Source organism: Triturus cristatus, chromosome 10 (genome assembly GCF_964204655.1).
Source record: "Triturus cristatus chromosome 10, aTriCri1.1, whole genome shotgun sequence".
In the NCBI taxonomy this organism is placed as follows: Eukaryota; Metazoa; Chordata; class Amphibia; order Caudata; family Salamandridae; genus Triturus; species Triturus cristatus.
The window spans coordinates 1238943976-1238970933 of NC_140593.1; the positions used below are offsets into that span (position 1 = coordinate 1238943976).

Here is a 26958-nt window from a genome sequence, read left to right on the forward strand (position 1 = left end):
CCCTGTGGCCAGGGCCCTGTGGTTTCCTAGCTCGTGGACCGAGGAGTAGCTGCAGGAAGACCCCTGTAGACCGCATCACATCCGCAACATCCTTGAGCATCTTCAGCATCCTGTATCCCTTGCATCAGGACCACTCCAAAGCAACCCATAACAAAGAGCTAAAAGTTCCTGGAACTCACTGAAGAGTGCTTCTACCTCTGAGGTACCGGTTTCTGTGGACCTTGCTAGTCCCCCTGCCTCACTTTCTGCGGGAGTTGGGTGTCTAAAGTAACTATAACGAACCACATTGACACATGCCGAAAGTTTTCCTTGAAAAAGTTTCTACATGTCAAATTTGTTGATTTTGCCAATGCTTGTTCACGGTTAAGTGAAAGTGCATATTTACTGTACATTGTAAATTCTATATCTCCAGAACCCTCCGGTTGATCTTTTTCGTTGTGGTGCCTAAAATAAATAAAGATGCAGTCTATTTTTAGGTTTCGCCTAGGCAGCGCTTGCAGTGTCTCTTTGAGACCTTCTGTATTCCGGATATGGGCATTAAGCCCCACCCATGTTTTTCATTGGCTCCTTTGATTGTCTTTTCCAAATGCTTTTGTTTCTTTGGTTAAACTCGTTCCTGGCCCCGCCTTTGTACCGCCTTTCCTTCTGTTGCACCCTCCCATAAGGACTTCCCCTGTTACATGTGTTGTTACCCCGAATCTGTTGTTTACCATATGTGAGCACTATTTTTCTTTTTGAAGTACACTGGCATGCCGTGATTGAGCTTCAGTAATGGCGGCTGCACAACTCGCACAAATCCTTTTTGTTTAAAAAAAAAAATTATATTTTATGCAGCACATATGGTGGCTGTGCGACTTTGTTATACCGCGGCTCACCCAAATCCTTTTTTTTTTATGTAAATAAAAAAAGATGTATGCAGCGCGGCATGCCAAACTTGATATTCATGGTGGCCGCGATCCTTTCTTTTTATTTATTTTTTACTCTGGTGGCATGGCACGTTTGAGTTAGCGTGCACGGTTCTTCTCGCTGGCTGTGATGCACTGAGGGCTGAGGCTCGGGTGTCCCTGCTTGATGGAGTGTCCAGTTGACAACTTCTGACCGCTTTGATGGTTGTGGCGCGTCCGTGCTCCTATCACAGTGTGCCGCGCATCGCATCTCAATGCCATAGACGTCTAGCCGAAAGTTGCGCCAGCATCTAGCAAGGTATTGCTTTGTTGGCTTTGGCTTGTTGGCTCTGGGGTATGGGAGAGGGGGCTGTGGCAGCTGTGATTGGTGGGTTACGTTCCGCACAGTGAGCGGTGCCCGATGATCTTCTTTTCCCCCTTGCATTTTCCTGCAGTACTTCTTAAAGCTTGTATTGCAAGTGTCTGTTTATAGTGCAGCTGTGGAAAATACTTCAATTTTAGAGTCTGCAGTAGCTATTGTGCTGCAAAATAGAGAGATCTAAGCAGAATTTTCATTAGGCTTTTAGATTGACTCAAAATGCAAGCCTGATCTACTGGCTTTGACAATGCTTATGACCAGTAGCCATAATGATCGCGCTCTTTTTGCGTGAAGCTGATATGGGTAATGCTCTATTTCTGTCTGTTTGCCTCATTAACATGCCCCCACCTCTATGGCAGAACTTTGTACGGTGGTCAGTGTTGTTTAGTAGATCTACTGTGGCCACGTAACACACAAATGCTTGCATTACTAAAAGTTTGAGCTATTGGCTTTTTCAAATAATAATGCAACGCCAATAGCTCAAACTATGAGTAATGCGAGACCTATTGCACTGAAAATGCTTGTTCTAAACTGGTTATTGGATTCCTTGAGTGTCTCATGTTTTTTCTTCTTCAATTGTTTTGGTGCCGTTTAGATTCTTTACACTTGTTCCTTTGTGTAATTCTGACTACTCAGAACCACAGCTACCCAGGATTGAGCTAAGAGTTGCACTAATGCAATCTACTGGTTCTATTTGCTCATCTTGATTGACTTTGGACATGAATATATACCCGGGAATACTATTATTTAGCATGCATTGTACTGTTTGAATGTTCTTCCCCCTTTGCTGTATCGCCCTAACCTCCTGTGAAGGTTTCGAACACCTACTAGATTATTGCACGCGTCTTGTATTATCATGTAATGAACAAATGTTTTTGCTTCCCAATACTGTATCCCTCTCACCTAAAATTGAGAAGCGCTCTGATACCCGGAAGGGTCATGTTGGCGCTATACAAAACTTTATAAATAAATAAAGGGGTTGGTAAGTGTATTACACGGTGAGGTCACACAACCACACCGGATTATACACCCCAGTTCCTCACAATAGTCCCCTCTGTTTCATAGCAGTTCGCTTTCTAAGCACCACTGAAGCAAACCCTATTCCGGTGTAGTCCAAGAACAGAAAGGAAACGCAGTACACAAAAAATGTTCTAAAAGTTGCAAAGCAAGCAGGATAGGCACATTATAGAATAATGGGTCTCGTGGTTTTGAATGTGCATGATTATAATTATTTGTTAACATTCATATATTTTGGAAACCTTAATTTAAAAACTGTTATCGGCTGTTTCTGGAGAGAAAAAGTACTTCTACTTATAAAAACAAAGCAGCACAAATCTACCTTTAAAATGAAGGTGGCCTTCCGCTACTGTGTACCGTTGGAATGTAAACATTAAACAAATTTAAACCGTGTATTTACTCTGCTCCAAGCAAAGGCACCACCGCGGTGATTAGGCCGTCCACTGCTCTGGGAGATGGGCTCCCCATAACTAAATGCGCCTGTAACTTCAGATGTAACCTCCCCCTTCCCCAAACTCTACTCTGCTCCGTCGCCCCTCTCTTGTTCTTTTCCCCCCACAGATCTCAGAAAAGCCAGGAAGCTGCAGAGACCGTTGCTCGGGTCATTAAATGAATGGGCAGCACTTTGTGCTATCACATACCTGGGCTCGGGAGGAGACTAGTTGTGTGCACGACATTCAGTTAGATAGATCAGAACCTCTGTTGCAAGGGACCCCAAGGTGAGACTCTCTTGGCCAAGTCCGCCGCATGGATTGGGGAATGGCAAATGTTCAGCCTTGGTTGGGATGTGCATGCAACCGCCAACTCCAGAGCATGTGTTTTGCAGCGTGAATCTTTCTGGATTCACTATGCTGTGCATTATTCCGCGATATTGTGGTTGGGTCCGGATTCGTAGTCTTTTCTTTGTTTTTTTTTCTTTTGTTTTTTTTGTAGCCCAGGTGGGCGGCGACGACCCACCATTTGGTGCACCTCCTGTGACGTCGTCGTGCTTCCTGCGGAAGTCCCACCTTTGGGGCGCCATCTTCAGATTCTTTTTTCCGCCGTTGGGTCTGGATCGTCATCGGGAAGCTCCAGAGTTACAATCGAAGGAAGAAGAAGGAAAAGCAAGTTTCGTCGATAAAGGACTACGAAGATATCACAGGAAAGGAATATTTCACATCAGGAGCGCGAAGAAGGAAGTGTTCCACCTTTTTTCTTCGACGCCCTTGGAGAATGCGCACTCAGAGGCCCTGAGTGCAATGGACAAGACGCCATTCAAGTTCTGCCCTAACTGCCACCACAAGTTCGCGCAGAAGGACCAGCATCCGGTCTGCAACCTCTGCCTACCGGTCGACCACCAGAGCAAGGACTGCAACGCCTGCTCAGCCTTCGCGCCGAAGACGCTCCGGGTGAGAGAACGTCAGCGAAGAGCCAACGCCAGCATGGATGGCAAGGGTAAGGCCCCGTCGCTCTACGATCTGGGCCTCTCCACAGACGATGAGGACAACGTCGCCGAGGGACCCGAAAACTTCACGGTCGTAGAGACCGACAAGAAAAATGAAGACGAGGTAAGAGAATCGTCGAGCTCAAAACACCCGAAAATGCCTCGAAAACCCGAGGGTGACTCGAGAAAATCTGAGTCAAAGTCCACGAAGGGAGCCCCGGCGCCGAAAACTTCAACGACCAAGGGGGGAACCATGGACAAGAGGGCAAGCGGATCCTTCGAAAAGGACTCCCTGGTGCCGAAAGACGCCGAAAGGCAAGGTTCGTCAAAGACAACCCATGAAACGGGGCGCTCGACGCAGAAGGACAGGTCGGCGTCGACGCAAGTTCCGTCGAAGAGGCCCGCGGTCGACGCCGAAAGCATCTCCGAGATGGAGAAGAAGAGGCGGCTCGAGGCCGAAATGGAGAACATCCTTCAGAGGAAGAAGGAGTTCGACGCCAAGATGAAGGAATTCAAAATTCCAACGGCTCCACTGACGAACGTCATCGAAATCGAGGACGAATTCGACACCGAGGGGCTGACAAGAGATCTCGAAGAGGAAGACGAGACCTATTATGAAGGCGAACCCGAGGAAGAAGACCAGCAGTCGTTCTACAGCTCGGCGCCATCAAGCAGCCACGACATCGAATGGCAGGATCTCGACACCGAAAACCCCGAGGAGCACGTGGACACGTACCCTTCGAGGCCTTCTCCACCCGACGACATCGGGGTGTACAATATGGTGGTCAGGAGCGCAGCGACAGCCTTCGGCGTGAAACTGGACGAGGAGAGGCCGAAAGCCGATTTCCTCCTCGAGACCCTGCTCCCCATCCAGACGAGGAGCCAATTCCTTCCAATGCTACAAAGTGTGATGAATCAGGGAAGAGAGGCCTTTAAGGAACCAGCGACTTGCCGTTCGATCACGCCAAGGACGGAGAAGTATAAGCACTCTTCTCTGGACCCCCCTTACATCAAGGGTAGTATCACGGCCGACTCCATCATAGCTTCCACGGCCAGGAGAAGGGCCAACGTGCCAGCAACTTCGGGGCCACCACCAGATAAAGAGAGCAGGAGGATAGACCTCACAGGAAGAAAGGTCGAGAGGAACGCCGCAATGCACTGGCGCATGGCGAATTCCAATGCACTCCTCAATAGGCACCAGTACCAGCACTGGGACGAGATGGGGGAGCTAGTAAAACACCTCCCCGAAGAATACCGCCAAAGAGCCTCCCACCTGGTGGAAGAAGGTAAAAATATCGCCAACTCTTGTATAAAGACGGCGCTGGACGGGGCAGAGACTTCGGCAAGATTAATGGCCATAGGGGTCACCGAGAGAAGACATGCATGGCTAAGAATCTCGGGATTCAAACCGGAGGTGCAGAACAACATCCTTAGCACCCCCTTCAACGGAGAGACACTGTTCGGAGCAACAGTAGACGAGAAACTCGCCCAGCTGAAAAAAGAAAATGAAACGGCGAGGTCCATGGGGGCCCTACAGCTAAGAGGGATGAGGAGAGGCAATCCCTCTAGGAGACCCTACGGTCGGGGAGAAAGCCAGCAGGGAGCGTCGCACCAGACTTTCCAGCAGGGTCAGCAGGGTGATAGTCACGGACAACAAGGTCAACAGAAGCAAAACTGGCAGTACCAACCTCTGGGCCAGTCCTTTCGCGGGAGAGGGAACGGACGTGGCCAGAGGAGGAGAGGGGGTGACCAACCCTCATCAAAGTGACTCAGCACGCAGGAGGACGCCTACCCTCGACATGCCCCCAGGGGTGAGGCGCAATGCAGTAACATCAAGGGGGAGAGAAGAGTCAAAAGCCTACGAGCATCCAACACCAGTAGGCGGAAGGCTGAGGTTCTACCTTCAGGAGTGGCGGCGTATAACCACAGACAAGTGGATACTGAACGTCATGCAATACGGATACTGCGTGGATTTGGAGGAAAGACCTCCAAACAGAAGACCAAAGGGAAGACAGAGATCGGCTCAAGAACTGGCCCTACTCAGAGAAGAAACCCTGAAACTACTAGAAAAAAGAGCCATAGAGGCAGTGCCGTTCAAAGAACGCAACAAGGGGGTCTACTCGAACCATTTTGTGGTCCCGAAAGTAGACGGAAACGTCAGACCCATCCTGGACCTGCGATACCTGAACAAGTTCATCAGAACGCAGAAGTTCAAAATGACTTCGCTGCAGGAGGTGCTCCCCCAAATAAGAGACCGGGACTTCATGGTCACTGTGGACCTCAAGGATGCCTACCTGCACATCCCAATAAACAGAAGGCACAAGGGCCTTCTAAGGTTCAACATCGACCAGGAACACTACCAGTTCACAACCCTGGCCTTCGGGCTAGAATCGGCGCCAAGGGTTTTTACAAAATGCCTGTCGGCGGTCGCAGCCCACCTACGAAGGCAGGGGATCCATGTCTACCCCTACCTAGACGACTGGCTGGTCAAGGCAAACACACGCGAGAAGTGCGAGAGACACGCAACACGCGTGACAGACACTCTGACGAACCTGGGGTTCTCGATACACTGGGGGAAGTCATCGCTGGAACCGGAGCAGGTGAAGATTTTCCTGGGAGCAAAAATCAACACCCTGAACAGCACAGTGGTGCCCAGCGACAGGAGAACAGATGCCCTACTGAAGGAGACGCGTCTCTACCAGAAGGGGCGAGCTCTGACAGTGAGGTCAGTGAGCAAGATGATGGGGATGATGGCGTCATGTATCCAGCTGGTGCCGAATGTACGCCTGCACATGAGACCATTCCAAGAATGGCTACAACAGCAATGGTCACAAGCAAGCGGCAGTTGGGAAGATCTAGTGGTTGTTACGCACGCAGTGCAGGAAGAGATAACTTGGTGGAACAGAGACAACATGACAGCAGGGAGAAGCCTGACACCACCAAACCCAACAATGACCATTACCACGGACGCATCGCAAAAGGGATGGGGAGCGCACATGGACAACCTCAGAGTGAGGGGCCTGTGGGCTCCAGCAGATGCGGTACGCCATATCAATTACCTCGAATTGAAAACCATCCTGCTAGCCCTGAAGGCATTCCAGAGGCACCTGTACAACCAGAGGGTGTTGGTTCAAACAGACAACACCACGGCAATGTTCTACATCAACAAGCAGGGGGGGGACACAGTTGTTCCCTCTCTCCTCTCTGGCACAGGAGATTTGGAGATGGGCCATACCTCTCAGGATAGATCTACTGGCAATTCACCTTCCAGGGAAGGACAATGTGGAGGCAGACTGGCTAAGCAGGCAGACCTCGGCATCACACGAGTGGGAGCTCAATGGCCAGGAAACGGAGAAGCTTTTCCAGAGATGGGGAACTCCCACAATAGACCTGTTTGCAACACGCCAAAATGCAAAATGCCAAAGCTTCGCGTCCAGGCAACCAGATCAGCAATCCCAAGGAAATGCCCTATGGATAAGCTGGTCGAGGACATTTGCCTACGCCTTTCCACCGATACCCCTGTTGCACAGAGTGCTCGACAAGTGCAGAACCAGCAACATGACTCTGATCCTAGTGGCTCCGCAGTGGGCAAGGCAGACATGGTTCTCACAAATTCAAGAAATGGCACAGGGCAATCCCCACAGGTTCGAGAGAAGAAGGGACCTGCTCTCAATGCAAAACGGAGAGGTCCTGCATCCGGAGCCAGAGAGCCTCAACCTGGCAGCATGGCTCCTGAAGACCTAGAGTTCGCTCACCTTAAATTGCCTCCTAGCACTATGCGGGTGCTGCGGGAGGCAAGGAAACCAACTACACGAAAATGCTACAGCGCCAAATGGCAGAGATCTACTGTGTGGTGCAGGAAGAAGGGCCTGCAAAACAGAATGACAAGAGACTCAACAGTACTGAGGTACCTCACACACCCTCTAAAGAGTAACCTCTGCTCGAGCTCCCTAAGGGTACACCTAGCGGCGATCGTAGCCTACACCAGAGGTGAGAAGGGTGGAAGTTTCTTCACTTCGCAGGTTGTGAAGAGATTCATGGAAGGAGCCAAAAGAATTGCCCCTCCTAAAAGGTTGCCGCCACCAGCATGGAATCTCAACGTGGTACTGACGGAGCTCATGAAGGCACCGTTTGAACCCATTCACAAGGCCACACTGCAAATGTTGACGATGAAAACGGCCTTTCTGGTGGCCATAACCTCGCTACACAGGGTGAGCGAGCTTCAAGCACTAACGCTACAGGAACCCTACATTCAGATTCACAAGGACAGGGTAGTCCTGAGAACAGACCCACACTTCATGCCCAAGGTGGTGTCGGCGTTCCACATGAATCAGAGTATTCAGATACCGAGTTTCTTCCAAAACCCGACTACGAAAACAGAAAGGGCTCTGCACACCCTCGACGCTAGAAGAGCGGTGATGCACTACATTGAGAGAACCAAGGAACTCAGGAAGTCGAAGCAGCTGTTTGTGTCCTTTGCTACTAGCTTCATGGGTAGACCAGTGACTAAGGGCACCATCGCTAGATGGATTGCCCTCACTATTCAATTCTGCCACAAACAGGCTGGACAGGAGCTAGCGGAGGGGCCGCAGGCTCACTCCACAAGGAAGAAAGGGGCCACCGTGGCCTTCCTGGCGAACACGCCCATCCAGGACATATGCCTCGCGGCAACTTGGGCATCTGTGCACACGTTCACGAAACACTACTGCGTGGACATTCAGATGAACAAGGAAGCACAGGTTGGACAGAAGGTGCTTCAACACATTTTCAACGACCAACGCTCATCTTCCACCCAGCCGCCACAAAATTAGGAAAACCGCTACAAAGTCTATGCACAGCATAGTGAATCCAGAAAGATTCACGCTGCAAAACGAATAGTTTCTTACCTGTCGGTGTAGTTTTGCAGCTTGAAGATCTTTCTGGATTCACTAGCGAACCCACCCACCTCCGCCAGTAAGATGAGACTGGAGGAAGAAGGGGTGAAGTGGAAAACATCAGAAGGAATAAAAGCGTACAGAAAATGAACTGAAGGTCTAATCAATCGCCTAGGGTTAAAAAAAAAAAAAAAAAGGGGAAAAAAGAACCCGAAGATGGCGCCCCAAAGGTGGGACTTCCGCAGGAAGCACGACGACGTCACGGGAGGTGCACCAAATGGTGGGTCGTCGCTGCCCACCTGGGCTACAAAAAAAAAAAAAGAAAAGAAAAAAAAAAAAAAAAAGAAAAGACTACGAATCCGGACCCAACCACAAGATCGCGGAATAATGCACAGCATAGTGAATCCAGAAAGATCTTCAAGCTGCAAAACTACACCGACAGGTAAGAAATTATTCGTTCTACTCCCCTGTTCAAGGCTTGTACACGCGACTGGATACAAATATGGGCACAGGGGCTTAAGGTCCCAAGGTCAGAGTGTTCGAGTAGTACAGACTCTGATCTTAACTCGGTGTTGGCGACAGTGGGATTTGGCGGTTAATCCCAGCGGTGCCTACGTGGCATCTCAAGATGGAGGCCCCACACGCCTCTCCCTTCTGTTCCTACCGGGGATAGTAGAGATGTCTTTCCACACTTGATGAGGGGACCGCTAGCATCAGGACGGCCGAATGGGATAGATTGCAAGTTGTTACAGGAAGCATTTGCATTAGAAACATATATGGTATAAGACTGACTCTTGGTCGAGACATCGCTTCAACTGAACACTGCATCAGACATATAGAATGCAAACTCCTGAGTGACAGTCACGCTGTGCAATGACTTGTTTAAGCCAAGAAAAGACACACTGAGCTGGTAAATCCGATCAAATTTGTGGACTGCAGGGATTGTGTGGATTGGCAGCTTTCGGAGGGTGACGAGACTGGTTGATTACTGGCAGAGTTGTGCGTGGTAGAGTCCCCCAAGTAACTCTGTTATGGAATAGATAAGCATTCTAAAATAAATGCGTATATTGTTGCCTATTCTAAAGAATTGTACGCTGCCCCTGCAGAAGAGGACACCACGCACCTCACTGAATACCGGGCAGCCATCCCTGTACTCAGTACAACATTGGAACAGAGGGTCGTATTAGATAGACCACTTACACGAGACGAGCTAAAAGAGGCAATAAATGTTTTGGGAAGAGGAAAGACGGGGTTGGATAGTTTACGGGTAGAGTTTTATGGTTCTTTCAGAGACAATCTCTCACTCTGGATGTTTGCACTATAGGAGGAATCCCATTAGACAGTTGTTCTAAGCAGCCTACCAGAGGCGGCCATTGTGGTACTGACCAAAAAGGTAGAGACCCGCTGGGTGTAAAGTCAGATCACCCCTTGTCCTATCGAATAAAAAGTGAAATTATAGCCAACAGAGTGATCTCGCTCATGGCTGACATTGTGCACTGCGACCAGTGCGGAATCGTAGCAGGCAGGCACACATACCGCTCATGGCTGACATTATGCACCGCGTCCAGGGCTGGTTTGTACCAGGCAGGAACACCTACCGCTCATGTCTGGCATTGTCCACCGTGACCAGTGCGGCTTCGTAGCAGGCAGGCACACATACTGCTCATGGCTGACATTATGCACCGCGTCCAGGGCTGGTTTGTACCAGGCAGGCACACCTACCGCTCATGTCTGGCATTATGCACCGCGTCCAGGGCGGGTTTGTACCAGGCAGGAACACCTACCGCTCATGTCTGGCATTATGCACCGCGTCCAGGGCGGGTTTGTACCAGGCAGGAACACCTACCACTCATGTCTGGCATTATGCACCGCGTCCAGGGCGGGTTTGTACCAGGCAGGAACACCTATCGCTCATGGCTGACATTATGCACCGCGTCCAGGGCGGGTTTGTACCAGGCAGGAACACCTCCGCTCATGGCTGACATTATGCACCGCGTCCAGGGCGGGTTTGTACCAGGCAGGAACACCTACCGCTCATGGCTGACATTATGCACCGCGTCCAGTGCGGGTTTGTACCAGGCAGGAACACCTACCGCTCATGGCTGACATTATGCACCGCGTCCAGTGCGGGTTTGTACCAGGCAGGAACACCTACCGCTCATGACTGGCATTGTCCACCGTGACCAGTGCGGCTTCGTAGCAGGCAGCAACACATACCGCTCATGACTGGCATTGTCCACCGTGACCAGTGCGGCTTCGTAGCAGGCAGCAACACATACCGCTCATGGCTGGCATTGTCCACCGTGACCAGTGCGGCTTCGTAGCAGGCAGCAACACATACCGCTCATGACTGGCATTGTCCACCGTGACCAGTGCGGCTTCGTAGCAGGCAGCAACATACCGCTCATGGCTGGCATTGTCCACCGTGACCAGTGCAGCTTCGTAGCAGGCAGCAACACATACCGCTCATGGCTGGCATTGTCCATCGTGACCAGTGCGGCTTCGTAGCAGGCAGCAACACATACCACTCATGGCTGACGTGCGCTGCGACCAGTGCGGGTTGGTACCAGGCAGGCACACAGCGTTAATCTGAGGCGGTTGTTCGTATGTTGGACAGGATGCCAGTGGAGGGGCCGATCCCAAGAGCCTCCTCTCGGGATATAGAAAGCGCATTCAGTATGCTGTCATGGCCTTACCTTTGAACGGTCCACAAGAGAAATGGTTTTTGGTACAGTCTCAATGAAAAGGGTTCAGATTCTGTACACCAGGCTACTCACCAGGGTCCACACAGGACCCACAATATCTAATCCGTTAACTGTAGTCAGAGGTATAAGGCAGGCATGCCCACTGTCTCCGACCTTGGCCAAGGAAGCACTGACGTGACGGGTGTGCCTGGAATGATATCGCTGTACTTGGACAATGGTTTGATGTATCTGCGGCCTCCAGAGCATAGTATATCTGCTACAAAGAATGTTTTAAGCGATTTTAGTCCTGTTGCAGGACTACCAGTGGACTGGGGGCGTATCGTGTTTTTTTGAGCTGAGGTCCCCTGGTATGCCAGGTGCCTTGCCGCCCTTGAATACCCCATTGGTAAGGGAGCCGTAGACTTCCAAATATCTGCGAAACAGATTTATTTTGAAGATGCAAGACTTATAACAGGCAATGTGGGTAAGGCAATAAATGCTTTTAGACAATCTATCCGATTCAGGAACAGGTTGACCTTCCACCAATTGGGAGAGTAGCTATAGCTAGGATGATTTCATTACCATGCCTCCTATATCGCTGTGCCGCTATACCTATTGTAAGAAAATCTCAGATATTTATGGAGCTTAACACCGTCTTCACTGAACTGAGTTGGCAGGAGGTGGGAGCAGTAGAGTGGCCTGAAATAAAACCCAAAGGCCACTCAATAAGGAAGTTGTGGGTGCAGCAGACTGAGGCTTATTACTTGGTGTCACTGTTACAGTGGACAGTTGTAGGAAGCCTGGTTCTGTATATACTATACGAAAGTGAGGTATAGTGAGCACAGAGTCCAGTGGAACCCCAAAGGTAGGCAGAGGTAAAGTTAGATGTAACCTTACTGTCTAAAGTGGTAGCTTGGTCGAGCAGTAAGGCAGTATCGGAGGACAGTGTAAAGCATTTGTTGTACACACTCAGTCAGCAAATGAATTCACACACTCAAAGACTGAACTTCAGACCAATAGTTTTTCTAGAAATATTCTTTTAGTTCTTTTATTTTCTAGAACCAAGCAAGCCTGGCACAGGTAAGTGATGCATACTTTACAGTAGTAATTTAATTGAAACACAGTTTGAATTGTAATTGTATATGCACTTTGTTTTGGCTTGCAGGACGGATGCAGAGAAATGCAATACTTGGTAAATGCAGGACATAGACTTGAAGATGCTTTTTAGGAAAATAGCAGGAAAGTAACGTTTGAGATTACGAGGCTTACTCAGAGTAGTCTACCTGGATACTACTCTGGGACATTTCCTGAAAACAGGTAAGTAACGTTTGAGATTACGAGGCTTACTCAGAGTAGTCTACCTGGATACTACTCTGGGACATTTCCTGAAAACAGGTAAGTAACGTTTGAGATTACGAGGCTTACTCAGAGTAGTCTACCTGGATACTACTCTGGGACATTTCATGAACACAGGTAAGTAACGTTTGAGATTACGAGGCTTACTCAGAGTAGTCTACCTGGATACTACTCTGGGACATTTCATGCAAACAGGTAAGTAACGTTTGAGATTACGAGGCTTACTCAGAGTAGTCTACCTGGATACTACTCTGGCACATTTCATGCAAACAGGTAAGTAAAATCGCTTTTGTAGATTATGCACTTTTAAAGAATTTCTTTAGTTTCTCAAACTCCACACTTGGAAACTTTTCACAGAAAAACAGTCAATGTTATCCAATGGAGGAAAATAGTGTTATTGGTTTGGAGGTAAGTAATCGGTCTTTGGAGTTGAGGTTCTGGGGTTAGAACAAGGGTTCCCCCAAGGTCAAGGATGCACTCTCGTTACATCCTCAGCTGCACTAGGGCGGCCGGGGGCAGAGTGCTGAGGCCCAATGTTATCCAGTGGGGGATAGGGGGGCTCCGGTTGGTGGCTGCTGACGAGCAGGCCACTGGGTTGTGGGAGCAAAGCTCCTAGACATTAGCTCAGGGCAAATGGGGAAACAAATTAGCACCAAAGGTGCACCCTCAGCAGCCCTAGGGCGGCCGGGTGCAGGATACTGTTTCAACGTTGGATGCCCTGTTTTTTTTAATGGAGAACCTCCTGCCTGCAGGTCCTCCGGGGTTTTTGAGGTTGCTGGCTGCATGACACACCGGGATTTCGCATGAGCAGGTTAGAGGGGGAGACAGGCTGATAGGGCTGGGGCCAAGTCAGTGGGCGTCTTCCTCTTGTTAGCTGCTGCATGGCTGTTTGGTCCTTCTTCTTCTTTTCTTCTTGTTTCTTGTCTGGATCGGAGGAAGCAAGGTTCAGGGGTGCCCCTAAATACTAGATTTAGGGGTGTTACAGGTAGGTAAAAGGCAGGGGCCAATGGGTCCCTTTCCTGGGGTGGGTACACCCCCTATAATGCCACCCTCCTGTGGGAAGGGGGCAGGAGCCTGTCCCTGGTTGGCTGGGTCCCCCCATCCTCAAGATGGCGAGGACTGAGAGTTGTGCTTCACCTCGCCTCCCCCACCTGAGGGGTGGAGTTGTCAGAGGTGGGCACTCCTCTCTTCCTCACTTGTTTTTCCTGCCGGTTCTCCCGCCCAAAGTGGGGGTCAGAACCAGTGGGGACCAGTTGCAGCAACAATTGGCCTGGGGAAGCTCCCAAGGCCGGCAAGCCTTTGAAGCTTCCCCTTCGTGAACCCTGCCCATCCTGGGGGAGGAGGCTTGGCACCTCGTCCCAGGTTTGTTCATTGTTTCAGGGCCTCGACCCAGGGGTCCAGAAACATGTCTGGTGGTGGCAACTGAAAGCAGCCACTCAGCCTGGACACTAGTGGTAGGTTCGTTTTCAGGGGGCATCTCTAAGATGCCCTCTGTATGAATTTTTCATTAAATCCCACACTGGCATCAGTGTGGGTTTATTGTGCTGAGAAGTTTGATACCAAACTTTTCAGTTTTCAGTGTAGCCATTATGGTGCTGTGTAGTTCGTAATGACAAACTCCCAGCACCATATACTCTTAATGGCAGCACTGCACTTACAATATATAAGAATGGACTTAGACACTGTAGAGGTACAGGGCTCATGCACCTGTACCCTCACCACTGGTATAGTTCACCCAGCTAGAGGGGTGACTGACCTATGCCAGGGCAGTTGGTTGTAGGTATGGAACACAGGGATGTGTGCCATGTCGACTCTTTACTTTGTTCTGCACCAAGACACTCAGTCTGTGAAGGCAGTGTGTGTGCTGTCTTGTGGTAGGAGTAAAAACAATAGGTCATCACTGTCTAGTACGACTGAATCGAAGGGTTTCTGTCGTACCTTTTGTTTTTAGTCCTAGCACCAGATCGCCAGAATAAAGGATAAGCGGTTAACCCTGTAGCTAGCTTTGATTCACCCACTTGCTTGCACTGCACCCCTCACAACACCCCGCCAGCTCACATTGGGTGTTAGTAATAACCCCTCTAATACAGAAAAACATCCCTGAGCTCCTCCATCGCAGTGAGGGGGTTGTAGCCTCCACCATGACTAGGTCTCCTGGTGCGAGGAGGATTCCCAATGATGAAGCATGCCCCCACTGGTGGGTGGGGGGAACCATCTTTAAAAGGGACGCCTCACTTTGAGTCAGCCCCTGTTTGCGTTCTCTCATAAGACCTGAGGGCTCTGTGTATATGGATGCTATAAGGAGTCTCCTCGAAGCAAAGCTAGAAGACCATTCGTTTTGAAGACACACTACAGCTGCCCACTCCCCCCCCCCCCCGTAGGCTGCGGGGATTGCCCCACAACAAATGATTCATCCCTGAATGTGGAAGACAATGTACTGCTGAACTCTACAACTAGGTGCAAACTTGTACATATACGCAACTACCTGACGAGAACTCCTCGCATAGCGCTTGGGCGCGGATTCACTTTATTTGCTACCCACTTAGTGTCTCTAAGACTGCGTCATGCTGATATGTAATCTAAATGAGTCGGAGGAAGTTGATTATTGTTTTTATCCGTTTTGTTTCGTTGATACGTTGTGAAATGTTCTGGAGATACCCAGCTTACGTACGTAGAGGTTTTTGAACTGAGATAAGCCACATGTTCAATCGGAGAACTGTAAAACCAAAAGCAGATGAAGAGCAATTAAACAAAAAAGTAACTACTCGCTATCAGCAACTCCGTTACTCGCAGTCTACAATCTTTCTGGACCAGCAGTGCCCATGTTTCATACAAACCTTTTTAGTGATTGCTTGATGTAACTAGCTGGCCCACATATGCTAATGGATCTGTTAATGAGATGTCTGAGGGTGCCAACATATGAAACAAACAACCACCTCCCACAGAAGCTCTATGGAAGAAGGCACGGACTCAAGATGGTTCCGGATTCAGCATCTTTTTATTTATTCAGGTCGCCCTCAATCCCAAGCACGAGGAGAGACGCGTTTCAGCCTTCAAGAGGCCTTTGTCAATCTAGTTTGGCGCTGAATTGCACCTGTATTAAGGAGTCCTTCCCACCGGACTGATGAATAAACATAAACAACATACTATAAAGTAGGTGATCAACTCACAGATGAAATATAAAATATATATGTACTATCCACAGCTAGAAAATCAGTATAAATGCAGGTAAGGCATAACTTCATAAATATTACACACAATGCATGTATTTAGTTTGCTTAAAATACCGAAAATGTTGTCCGCATGGATAATTATACATATGTATCACCAAAATCGTTTATCACAGTGGGATTAATGTGGGTATTTCAAAAAATGCAGCCAAACTTGTAATCCTGTGTTGCCTTAATAAAAATATATAACTCTTAATATAAAAATGCCACTGCTGTCAAACGTTATTGTTCATGTCCGCTTTTGTTAGCCAGCTTCGGAGAACGAGCTGATAACAAATCCGCAGCAGCATGACATCTGACCTCAAATTTGAAATTGAAGTGTTTTCCTGCCGCGATATCAATGTCACAATCCTGATGAAAACCGAGCACCGGGACTGGATAATTAAAGTCTCATCTCTGGGTTGCATGTTCAGACAATGAGTATACTGGCAACTCAAAATCTGCCGAGCACGTGCTCCCAAACCCTTAGGACTCCAAATCCCATAATGCCACAAAATGGTGAGCTGTTAAGTGGATGATGAACATTAGATAATAATGTTACGGGGTCAGTGTCAAAGGTGTCTCACACCGGGGCAAAGGCATTAATTAGTAAAAAAAATATATATATATATATATCCCTCGTGTCTTTATTAAAGTTTTATGCACTAGTTGCAATCGGTGGAACATTACTAATAATATGGACTTTGTAGGCGCTTATTGACTTGTAGTGTCAAGCCAGAACCTGTGAGTAATATTCTTTTCTGGTCTGATTATTGCCCTTGGCACTGTTCTTAAACCTCGTATATTTCTACCATGACCTCCACCAATGTTAGCAGCTCGAGGACACCCTTGTGAAGGGCGTGGTGTGCGGTCCCCACGCAGTGGTTTGTGAATCTGTTTTATCCTGTGACCAACCCTTCATCTCTCCTGTCTCTGCAGCCTCCGCAGCGCCTGCAATGAGACCATTCAGCTGAAGCGGGAGAAGGAGGCTCTGCAGCAGCAGCACAGTGTGCAGGTGGATCAGTATCTGATGCAGGTGCAGAACCTGGAGACGGCCCTGAAGATGGAGCGTCAGAATGCTTCGGAGGACAAGTGAGTGTCTGGAGCAGTCTTGGGTGGCCTGGGTAAGAGCAGATGGAGCGTCAGAATGCTTCGGAGGACAAGTGAGTGTCTGGAGCAGTCTTAGGTGGCCTGGGTAGGAGCAGATGGAGCGTCAGAATGCTTCGGAGGACAAGTGAGTGTCTGGAGCAGTCTTAGGTGGCCTGGGTAGGAGCGGATGGAGTGTCAGAATGCTTCGGAAGCGCTCCAATTCTCAGGTGACAGGCGAAGCACCACCACCTGACAGAGTCCAAGCTCCTAGACGCGTCAGGGAAGCGCACTGCGTCACAAGCCGCCAACATATGGCGTATTGCCAACACGCAAGCGCTATTGGCCAGATACGACAGGGCGCATTATGATGAGTTAGAGGCCATCATGCACCATCTCCCTGAAAAATACAAGAACAGGGCTAATGAATTGATCCAAGAGGGAAAAATAATAACTAATACCTCCATTCGCTGTGCCCTAGATGCAGCAGACACAGCCTCCAGGGCCATAAACACCGGTGTCCTCCTCCGTCGCCATGCCTGGCTCAGAGTTTCAGGGTTTAAACCTGAGGTACAAGCCTCTATATTAAACCACCCATTCGACCAAGATCATCTATTTGGCCCAAAAGTTGATGAAGCCCTCCAAAAGATGAAAAAAGATACTGACACGGCAAAATCCATGGGAGCCCTACAGTCTCACACTCCTAGGCGCTATTTTCGCCGCTCTTCCTTTCGGGGCACGGGCAGAGGCTACTCCTCGGATAGTGCATTCACGTCCTACAAATCCCCTCCTCAATCTACCTTCACAAAGGGTTATCAAAGAGGCGGATACAGAGGCAATAATAATAAGGGCAGAGGCAAGACAAATACCGCCCGCTCTGCCACACCTCCTGCCCAATGACTTTCCCCCGCTCCCTCCAGACCATTCCACTCCGGTCGAGCACAGAATACAGCATTTCCTTCACGTCTGGGAGACAATCACCTCAGACAGATGGGTGACCCAAATTATTCGTTCAGGGTTTTGCCTAGAATTAACATCTACCCCCCCAAACATTCCACCCAGGCAACGCCCTATGTCTCAAGAACATGCTACGTTACTAAAACAGGAGGTGATCTCCCTCCTGCAAAAAGGTGCCATAGAGCAGGTCCCCATAAATCAACAAAATTTAGGGGTCTACTCCCTGTACTTTCTGATCCCAAAGAGAAACGAGACTCTACGACCTATCCTAGATCTCAGACCTCTAAATACTTACATACATTCAGACCATTTTCACATGGTAACCCTTCAACAGGATCTTCCACTCCTCTCCCAGAACGACTTCCTCACCACTCTGGACTTGAAAGACGCATACTTTCACATCCCAGTACACCAGGCTCACAGAAAGTACCTCAGATTTGTGGTGGACGGGCAACACTACCAGTTCAAGGTGCTCCCGTTCGGGGTAACAGCAACAAGGGTATTCACCAAGTGCCTAGCAGTAGTGGCTGCACACCTCAGAAGACAGCACATTCACGTCTTCCCCTACTTGGACGACTGGCTAATAAAAGCCACGTCCTACGAACAATGTGTGCAACAATCCAACTGCTTCACCAGCTAGGGTTCACAGTGAAACATCAAAAGTCCCACCTGGTACCATCACACACAAAACAATACCTCGGTGCTACCATAGACACCTCAAAAGCCATAGCCTATCCCAATCCTGCCAGGATTTAAACATACAGGCTCTGCGTCAGAAATTCATATTTCAACACTCTCTCCCAGCAAGAGTGTTTATGCAACTGATAGGGATGATGGCCTCTTGCATTTTCATAGTGCCCCATGCAAGACTCCAGATGCGTCCACTCCAAGAGTGCTTAGCGCGCCAGTGGAACCAGGCCCAGGGGCAACTGACAGATCTGGTGTTGGTAGGCGGTCGCACCCATCGCTCTCTGCAGTGGTGGAACACCACAAACCTTTCCAGAGGTCGACCGTTCCTGGACCCGGTCCCACAAATAATCCTAACGGCAGATGCATCGCTCTCCGGCTGGGGAGCTCATCTGTTACATCTCACAGCACAGGGCACATGGACGCCGCAACAGAAGTTACTCCACATCAACCATTTGGAGTTACTGGCAATCTTTCTTGCCCTAAAATCCTTCCAGACGCAGATTTCAGGCAAGGCAGTCCTTATTCGCACAGACAACATGACTGCCATGTACTACATTCAAAAACAGGGAGGCACACACTCTCCACAGCTCTCTCGATTAGCACAGAGCATATGGAGATGGGCAATTTCGCAGAAAATCTTTCTCCTGGCCCAACACGTCCCAGGGATACAAAACACTGTGGCAGATCTGCTCCGCAGACAAACGCAACAGATCCACGAGTGGGAACTTCACCCACAGGTTCTTCACCCGTTCTTTCAGATATGGGGGCATCCACAGATAGACCTCTTCGCCACCCACGAAAACAAAAAATGCCCAAGCTTCGCCGCCAGATACCCACACCCATTGTCCAAAGGCAATGCGATATGGATGAACTGGTCAAACAAATTTGCATACGCTTTTCCACCTCTCCCACTAATTCCATTAGTGGTGCGAAAGCTACAACAGCACTCCCTCACACTCATTCTAGTAGCTCCAACATGGGCCAGACAACCGTGGTACACCACACTGCTGGAACTCTCAGTAGTACCACACCAAAAGCTGCACCTCTCACCATGCCTCCTAACCCAGAACCATGGAGAGATCAGACACCCGGACCCAGCTCAGCTCAACCTTGCGATCTGGCTCCTGAGGTCCTAGAATTCGGATACCTTAACCTTCCCCCTGATTGCATGAATATTATCAGGGAAGCTAGACGCCCTACTACTAGGGCATGCTATGCTGCAAAGTGGAAAAGATTTGTTATTTACTGCCACAACAACACAATCAATCCTTTAAATGTGTCCATACAGCACATTATATGTTATTTACTCCATCTACAAAGGTGTGACCTAGCATATACATCCATTCGGTTACACCTCGCGGCAATTGCTGCTTATTTACAAAACAGGAAGCACCTATCACTTTTCAGGGTGCCTGCCATCAAAGCCTTTATGGAAGGCCTCAAAAGAGTAATTCCACACAGAGTACCACCCTCACCTGTCTGGAACTTGAATATAGTTCTCACAAGGTTAATGGGACCCCCTTTCGAACCATTACATAAATGTGAGCTGCAATTTCTCACATGGAAAACAGCTTTCCTAGTGGCCATCACTTCCCTCAGAAGGGTTAGTGAAATACAAGCACTCACTATACAGGAACCTTTTCTCCAAATGCATCAGAACAAGGTTGTACTCCGCACCAACCCAAAATTTCTACCCAAAGTCATTTCTCCATTCCATCTAAACCAGTCGGTAGAATTACCAGTCTTTTTCTCACAACCTCAATCCGTTGCGGAAAGGGCTTTACACACACTGTATGTTAAAAGGGCCATACTTTACTACATCCAAAGAACACAACCTTTCAGAAAAACCAAACGGCTATTTGTCTCTTTCTCTCCACCACATAAAGGCAACCCTATTTCTAAATCAGGGATAGCTAGGTGGATTGTAAAATGCATACAGATTTGCTACCACAAAGCAAAACGAACGCTATCTGTTCCCCCTAAAGCCCACTCTACAAGGAAGATAGGGGCTTCTATGGCTTTTCTAGGAAACATACCACTAGATGACATCTGCAAAGCAGCGACATGGTCAACACCGCACACTTTCACAAAACATTACTGTGTAGATGTGCAAACCAAGCAACAAGCTAGTGTGGGCCAGGCTGTACTAAAAACACTGTTCCAAACAGCTGCAACGGATGCCGGTGGTCGCCGCTAGGGTTGGGTACTGCTATATAATCTATGCACAGTGTATAATCTGCAGCTCATATGCCTCGAACGGAATATGCTACTTACCAGTATGCATCTGTTTTTGGCATGTAGAGCTGCTGATCTATACACGCCCACCCGCCTCCCTGGCTACCTGTATCCGTTCCAGTTTATCTTATTTAGATACAACACACATGGGTTTCTTTACTGTTACTACTACGCTCCATCTTTCCCTGCTGGCGAAAAACAATCTGAGGATGGAGCCGAAGCCCATGCGCAATACGAACCAAAGGAGGAGTCACCGACCTCGTGACTTCCAAAGACTTTCCAAGAGGAAAAACAAACTGCAAACATCCAGGCCTAACACCAGATGGCGATCTATGCACAGTGTATAGATCTGCAGCTCTACATGCCAAGAACAGATGCATACTGGTAAGTAGCATATTCCTATTCTCTGAGGGTGGTAGAGGAGATCTAAGATCCTCTGAGGGGACACGAGTTAGCAGAACCCTCATGTGTTTTCAGAGGGGGGAGCTCCGCTCTCCCCTACTTCACTCAAAGTCTCGTAGACCCTCGAAAGGAAGTGATAGAGCTTAGAGCACATAGAAGGAGAAATCAATGTGACAAACACTCCTAGCCAAAGCAAATGAGTCTCTGGTCCCTGATGTCCTTTGAAGGTGTTCTAGAAAATAGTCAAATAGCTCAACACTGAAAAGTGACCCTGATGGGGTACGATAGGGCAGCGAGAACTGGGCAGCAGCTTAAAATATGCTTTCTATGCAGGGCTGAAATGTATAATGTATTGTGGGTCCACGATTTGCTTGCCTGGACATCCCAGGAGTTTCTCAAGGCGGCGGGGTATGGTTGCTAGGACAACAGACACTACAGTATCTCCTATCCTTTCTCTACTCCCAGGAGAAAGCTGGCGCAGTTGCAGGCAGCTTACCACCACCTCTTTCAGGAGTACGATGCCCACATCAAGACCAGCCTGGAGAATGCCAAGAGGAACCCGGTGTGTAGCCCTCCCTTTCCGTTCCCTGCTGCTCTCCTTACCTGGGCTCTGCCCCACTCCCTCCCTCTCTCACCCTGCCCCTCCCTCTCTCACCCTTCCCCTCCCTCTCTCACCCTGCCCCTCCCTCTCTCACCCTCCCCCTCCTTCTCTCACACTGCCCCTCCTCCTCTCACCCTGCTCCTCCTCTCGCCTCCTCTCCAGTGTTTGCCCCCGTGACAGCCTTTTCTCCTCTGTGCTCAGGCAGTAGACCTGGATGACTTGAAGCAGCAGCTGCAGCAGGCCGAGGAGGCGCTGGTGGCCAAGCAGGAGCTGATTGATAAACTGAAGGAGGATGCAGAACACTACAAGATCCAGCTGGAGACCATCCCGGTCTTAAAGGCCCAGGTGAGACTGTGGGAGGAGGAGCAGGAGTGATGACACCGTGCTCTGAAGGCTCACTAGGAACGTGAGGAGGTTTTGTCCTAAAGAACCAGGTGTGACTGTGGGAGGCAACAAACATGGGCTTCGTCCTAATGACATAAGTGAGATCATGAGGGGTGGGAGGCGAGACGTTGTTCTTAGTCCACTGAGACCTTGAGGCAGCAGAAATGAGGCCTCGTCCCAAAGGCCCAGATGGAAGTAAGGGGGAGTTGCGAGGCAGTGGATGTGCAGCCGCTCTTTAAGACCCAGCCGCCCTGGTGAGAGTAAGGAAGGGATGAGAAGCAGCAGAGGTGCCACCCCCTCTTAACGGCCCAGGTGAGCGTAAGGAAGGGATGAGAAGCAGCAGAGGTGCGACCCCCTCTCAACGGCCCAAGTGAGAGTAAGGAAGGGATGAGAAGCAGCAGAGGTGCGACCCCCTCTCAACGGCCCAAGTGAGAGTAAGGAAGGGATGAGAAGCAGCAGAGGTGCGACCCCCTCTCAACGGCCCAAGTGAGAGTAAGGAAGGGATGAGAAGCAGCAGAGGTGCGACCTCCTCTTAACGGCCCAGGTGAGAGTAAGGGAGGAATGAGAAGCAGCAGAGGTGAGACCCCCGCTTAACGGCCCAGGTGAGCGTAAGGGAGGGATGAGAAGCAGCAGAGGTGCGACCCCCTCTTAACGGCCCAGGTGAGAGTAAGGGCGGAATGAGAAACAGCAGAGGTGAGACCCCCAATGTGATAAAGTGGCTCTGTATATACTGTTCCTAAATAGGTACAGAGTCCACAGTCCCCAGAGGTTTGGCAGAGGCTATAGTTCGATATAACCTTACTCTCTAAAGTGGTAGCTTGGTCGAGCACTCAGCCAGCAAATGGTTTCACACACTCAATAACTGAACTCTAGGCCAATGGTTTATATATAAAAAATATATGCTTGTTTTATTTTAGAACCAACAATAGGTATTAGAATATACTTTCTCAGAATGAGATGCTTTATATAAATACTTTTGCAATATGCAATTGACTTTTGTAGAATGTTACAAGTGGTTGCAACAGGCAACACAATTTTAAACACAATAATGCATTGAGTTAAATGGAAATTTCAAGTTATTTGCAACAGATTACTTTTAGGATTACTTTTGGAATTCCAGGACTGGATCCTAGATTCAGTCCTGTCAGTACTTAGAATCAAGTGATAAAAGTCGACTTAATTACTGTGCTGATTTTTAGACAATATTTTGCTATTTTATAAGTTGACACTTAGAAAATATTTCATAGAAAACAATCAATGATTCCCTATAGAAGAAAATTCAAGTTGCAGGTATAGTATGTTCTTGTTACTTTTGTAATCCAGTACTGAGTGCCTAGACTCAGTACTGGGACCTTTATCCAAAACAGGTAAGCAATTACGTTTTCAGAAGTTATACGATTTTTAAAGAATATTTAAAGTGTGCAGAAATTGACAGAAGAAATTTCACAGAAAAACAGTCAATGATTTCCTATGGGAGAAAATTTGGTTACTGGTAAGTACAGTTGTAAGTATTTTTCAGAGTCAGTGCTGGGCACCAAGATCCAGCACTGGGAGCTCACCTAAGAGCAGGTGAGTATTTTCGTTTTCGTTACTCGGCTGATTTTTGGTGAATATTTTAAGATTTGAAAAGTTCACACTTAGAAGAAATTTCAGGAAAAAGCCAGTCAATGTTACCCTATGAAGAAAATTGAGTTATCGGTTTAAAGGTAAGGTTCTGGGCATAGACTCAGGGGTCTCCCAGGGTCAGGTAGGTACAGTTGGTTCACCCTCAGCGACACAAGGGCGGCCGGGTGCAGAGAGAGTTAGGCCCAATGTTATCCTATGAGAGGTAGGGGGGGCCTTGGTTGGTGGCTGCTGACTAGCAGGCCACGCGGCTGTGGGGGCTGGGCTCCTGGTCACTTACCCAGGGCAAGTGGGGAAGTAGATAGGTGTAGAGGTTGCACTGCCAGGGCCACTGGGGCGGCTGGGTGAAGGGTGCTTTTGAGCCTTCGGGTGCTCAATTGATTTCAATGGGAAATCTCCGGTTTGGAAAAAGACTGCAAGCTCGGGGACGAAGATTCTTCAGGTGCCACCACCACTTCTAGAGGTAAGTTGGGTAGTTGAAGGATAGGTAAATACCCAGGGATTGGTCACAGTGGGCCGCGGGCCGCCGGGTGCAGGGGTGCCTTTTGGTGTCGGGAAATCTTACCCTCTGTTGATCGCGGTTGGGGGGGCACCTGGTTCTGAGGCTGCAGGCTTCTTCAGGAGTGTCGAGGGAGGTCCTTGGGTGCCAGACTCGGGGTCACAGTCGCCGTGGGGTCGTCCTCGTGGTCTTTGTTCACTCCGGCACAGGCCAGGCTTGGCTGGTGCAGAGTGTGCTGGGTTCGCGGTTCCGGGCTGCTGCCAGGGATTAGAAGTAGATTTTGAGTAGAGCCTCTACTCATGGGAGTCCCAGGGGTTTAGAGTCAAAAGGTAGCCAGGTCCTCCGGGGTTTGTGAGGTTGCTGGCCACAAGAGATGCCAGGTTGGAGCAGGAGCAGGTTCGAGGGTCGACAGGCCGGTAGGGTTGGGGCCAAAGCAGTTGGTGTCATCCTCTTCTTAGCAGCTGCAGGGCAGGCCTTCTTTCTTCTAGCTCTTCTTCGGATTTTGGAATCTGGGGAAGGAAGGTTCAGGGTGCCCCTAAATACTAGATTTAGGGGTGTTACAGGTAGGTGAAGGGCAGGGACCAATGGGTCCCTGTCCTGGGGTGGGTTCACCCCCTATCCTGCCTCTCTCCTGTGGGAGGGGGGCAGTAGCCTAGTCCTGATAGGGTAGGGCTTCCCATCTTCAAGATGGCGAGAGCCCGGAGATGTGCTTCACCTCGCCTCCCCCACCTGAGGGGTGGGGTTGGCAGGCTGGCACATCCCTTGTCCTTATTTGGGGTTTCCGGCCAAGCTTCCCACCAGAGTGGGGGGTTGCAGTGGCCTGGGGAAGCTCACAGAGGCGGCATGCCTTTGAAGCTTCCCCCTGCCCATCCTGGAGGAGGAGATTTAGCACCTCGCCCAGGATGTGCATTGTTGCAGGCCCAGGAGAGCAGGGGCTCTCCTACCCAGGGGTCCAGCAACATGTCTGCTGTGTGGCAGCCTAGGCAGCCTTAGAACAGACGTGGATTGTAGGTTAGGTTTTAGGGGGCATCTCTAAGATGCCCTCTGGGGTGCTTGGTACATTAAATCCCACACTGGCATCAGTGTGGGTTTAATGTGCTGAGAAGTTTGATACCAAACTTCTAAGTCTTCAGTGTTGCCATTATGGTGCTGTGGAGTTCGTGTTTGACGGGCTCTCAGCACCATGTACTCTTAAATGGCAGCACTGCACTTACCGTGCCCAGGAATGGACCTGGGTACTGTAGGGGCACAGGGCTCCTGCTCCTTTGCCCACACCATTGGCATAGGGCACCCAGCTAGAGGGGTGGCTGATGTATGCCATGGCAGTGTAGGTGATGGGCATGGCACACAGGGATGTGTGCCATGTCGACTCTTTGTTTTGTCTTGCACCCAGACACCCAGCCTGCAAGGGCAGTGTGTGTGTGTGTAAGGGTACAGGGCCTCTAAGGGTGGCACAATGAGTGCTGCAGCCCCTAGAGGCCTTCACTGGTCACAAGGCCCTGGGTACCTAGGGTATCATTTACCAGGGGCTGACATGTGGCCAGGGATTGCCAATTTGTGTTTTGTGTTTTTAGGGAAGGAACATAGGCCCTGGGCACCTGATTAGCAGGAGTCCAGGGTACACTCAGTCAAAGTACATTCAGCAATTCAGCAAAAACGAAAGGTGAGGAGGCTAACCTTGCCCTATGAAGTCTTCATTGTCTAAGTGGAAGAACCTGGAAAGTCCATCTGCATTGGAATGGGCAGTCCCAGGTCTGTGTTCCACTTCAAAGTCAATTCCCTGTAGGGAGATGGACCACCTTAGTAGTTTGGGATTTTCCCCTTTTGTTGGACAGGCCACATGAAGGGCTTGCTCCCTCCCCGCATGACAGGGCCCAAGCCCCGGCCCTCCAGGTGTTACCCACAAGAACAACCCGCACCCCGTCTCCCGACGGAACTCCTGCCCCCGGACATCCATGTATCATGGGGCCGAACCACTACCGGCTCCCCCGGCCGGACCAGCCGCCATCTTGGACACTGCACCACGAGGCCGCGTGGCCTCAGCCCGACCCTAACCCTGGGCCTGGCCAGGCCCCGACATCCCGGCACCACCATCCACCCAGGAGGTGAACGGACCACTTGGCAGGTCAATGGGAGAAAGAAGTGTCGATGGCTCTCCCCCGCCAGGTGCCGATCGCCCTCCAGCTCCCCCGGGCGCTGGCTCCACCCCCCTGCTGGGTGTCTGGACTCCCTCATCCCGGACCTTCCGACCTCCAAGTGCGAGGGTCCGGACATCAAAGGGCGCCAGACCTATAACTAGGGCAGCTCCAGAGCAGGGAGGCAGTTGTATCCTGGAGTCGAGAGACACCGAGAAGAACTCAGCCATGACGGACTACCGGCGCTGCCGTAGCCCTGCCTTGTGAACTATCGTCCTGCCTGCTGGCGCTGCCGCGGCCTTCTGCATCCTCCATCCTCGTCGGGACCTGCTGGCGCTGCCGCGGACCGTTGTAACGACCACCTTCATCGGGACCTGCTGGCGCTGCCGCGGACCGTGTAACGACCACCTTCATCGGGACCTGCTGGCGCTGCCGCGGACCGTGTAACGACCACCTTCACCGGGACCTGCTGGCGCTGCCGCGGCCCGTCCAAAGCTAGAACATCGAGCTCGAGGATTGT

General features: G+C 49.9%; 1 protein-coding gene across 6 annotated transcripts in view; it reads left to right on the plus strand.

The window, feature by feature from the left end:
- The window catches only part of IKBKG (inhibitor of nuclear factor kappa B kinase regulatory subunit gamma), a 228727-nt gene that overhangs the window by 138387 nt on the left and 63382 nt on the right, over positions 1-26958 (plus strand). For all 6 annotated transcript variants that reach the window (XM_085629872.1, XM_085629874.1, XM_085629877.1 and 3 more), the window contains 3 exons: positions 16766-16918; positions 21662-21758; positions 21999-22142. In XM_085629872.1, the coding sequence (XP_085485998.1) occupies positions 16766-16918; positions 21662-21758; positions 21999-22142 (394 nt within the window). The remainder of the gene's footprint in view (positions 1-16765; positions 16919-21661; positions 21759-21998; positions 22143-26958) is intronic.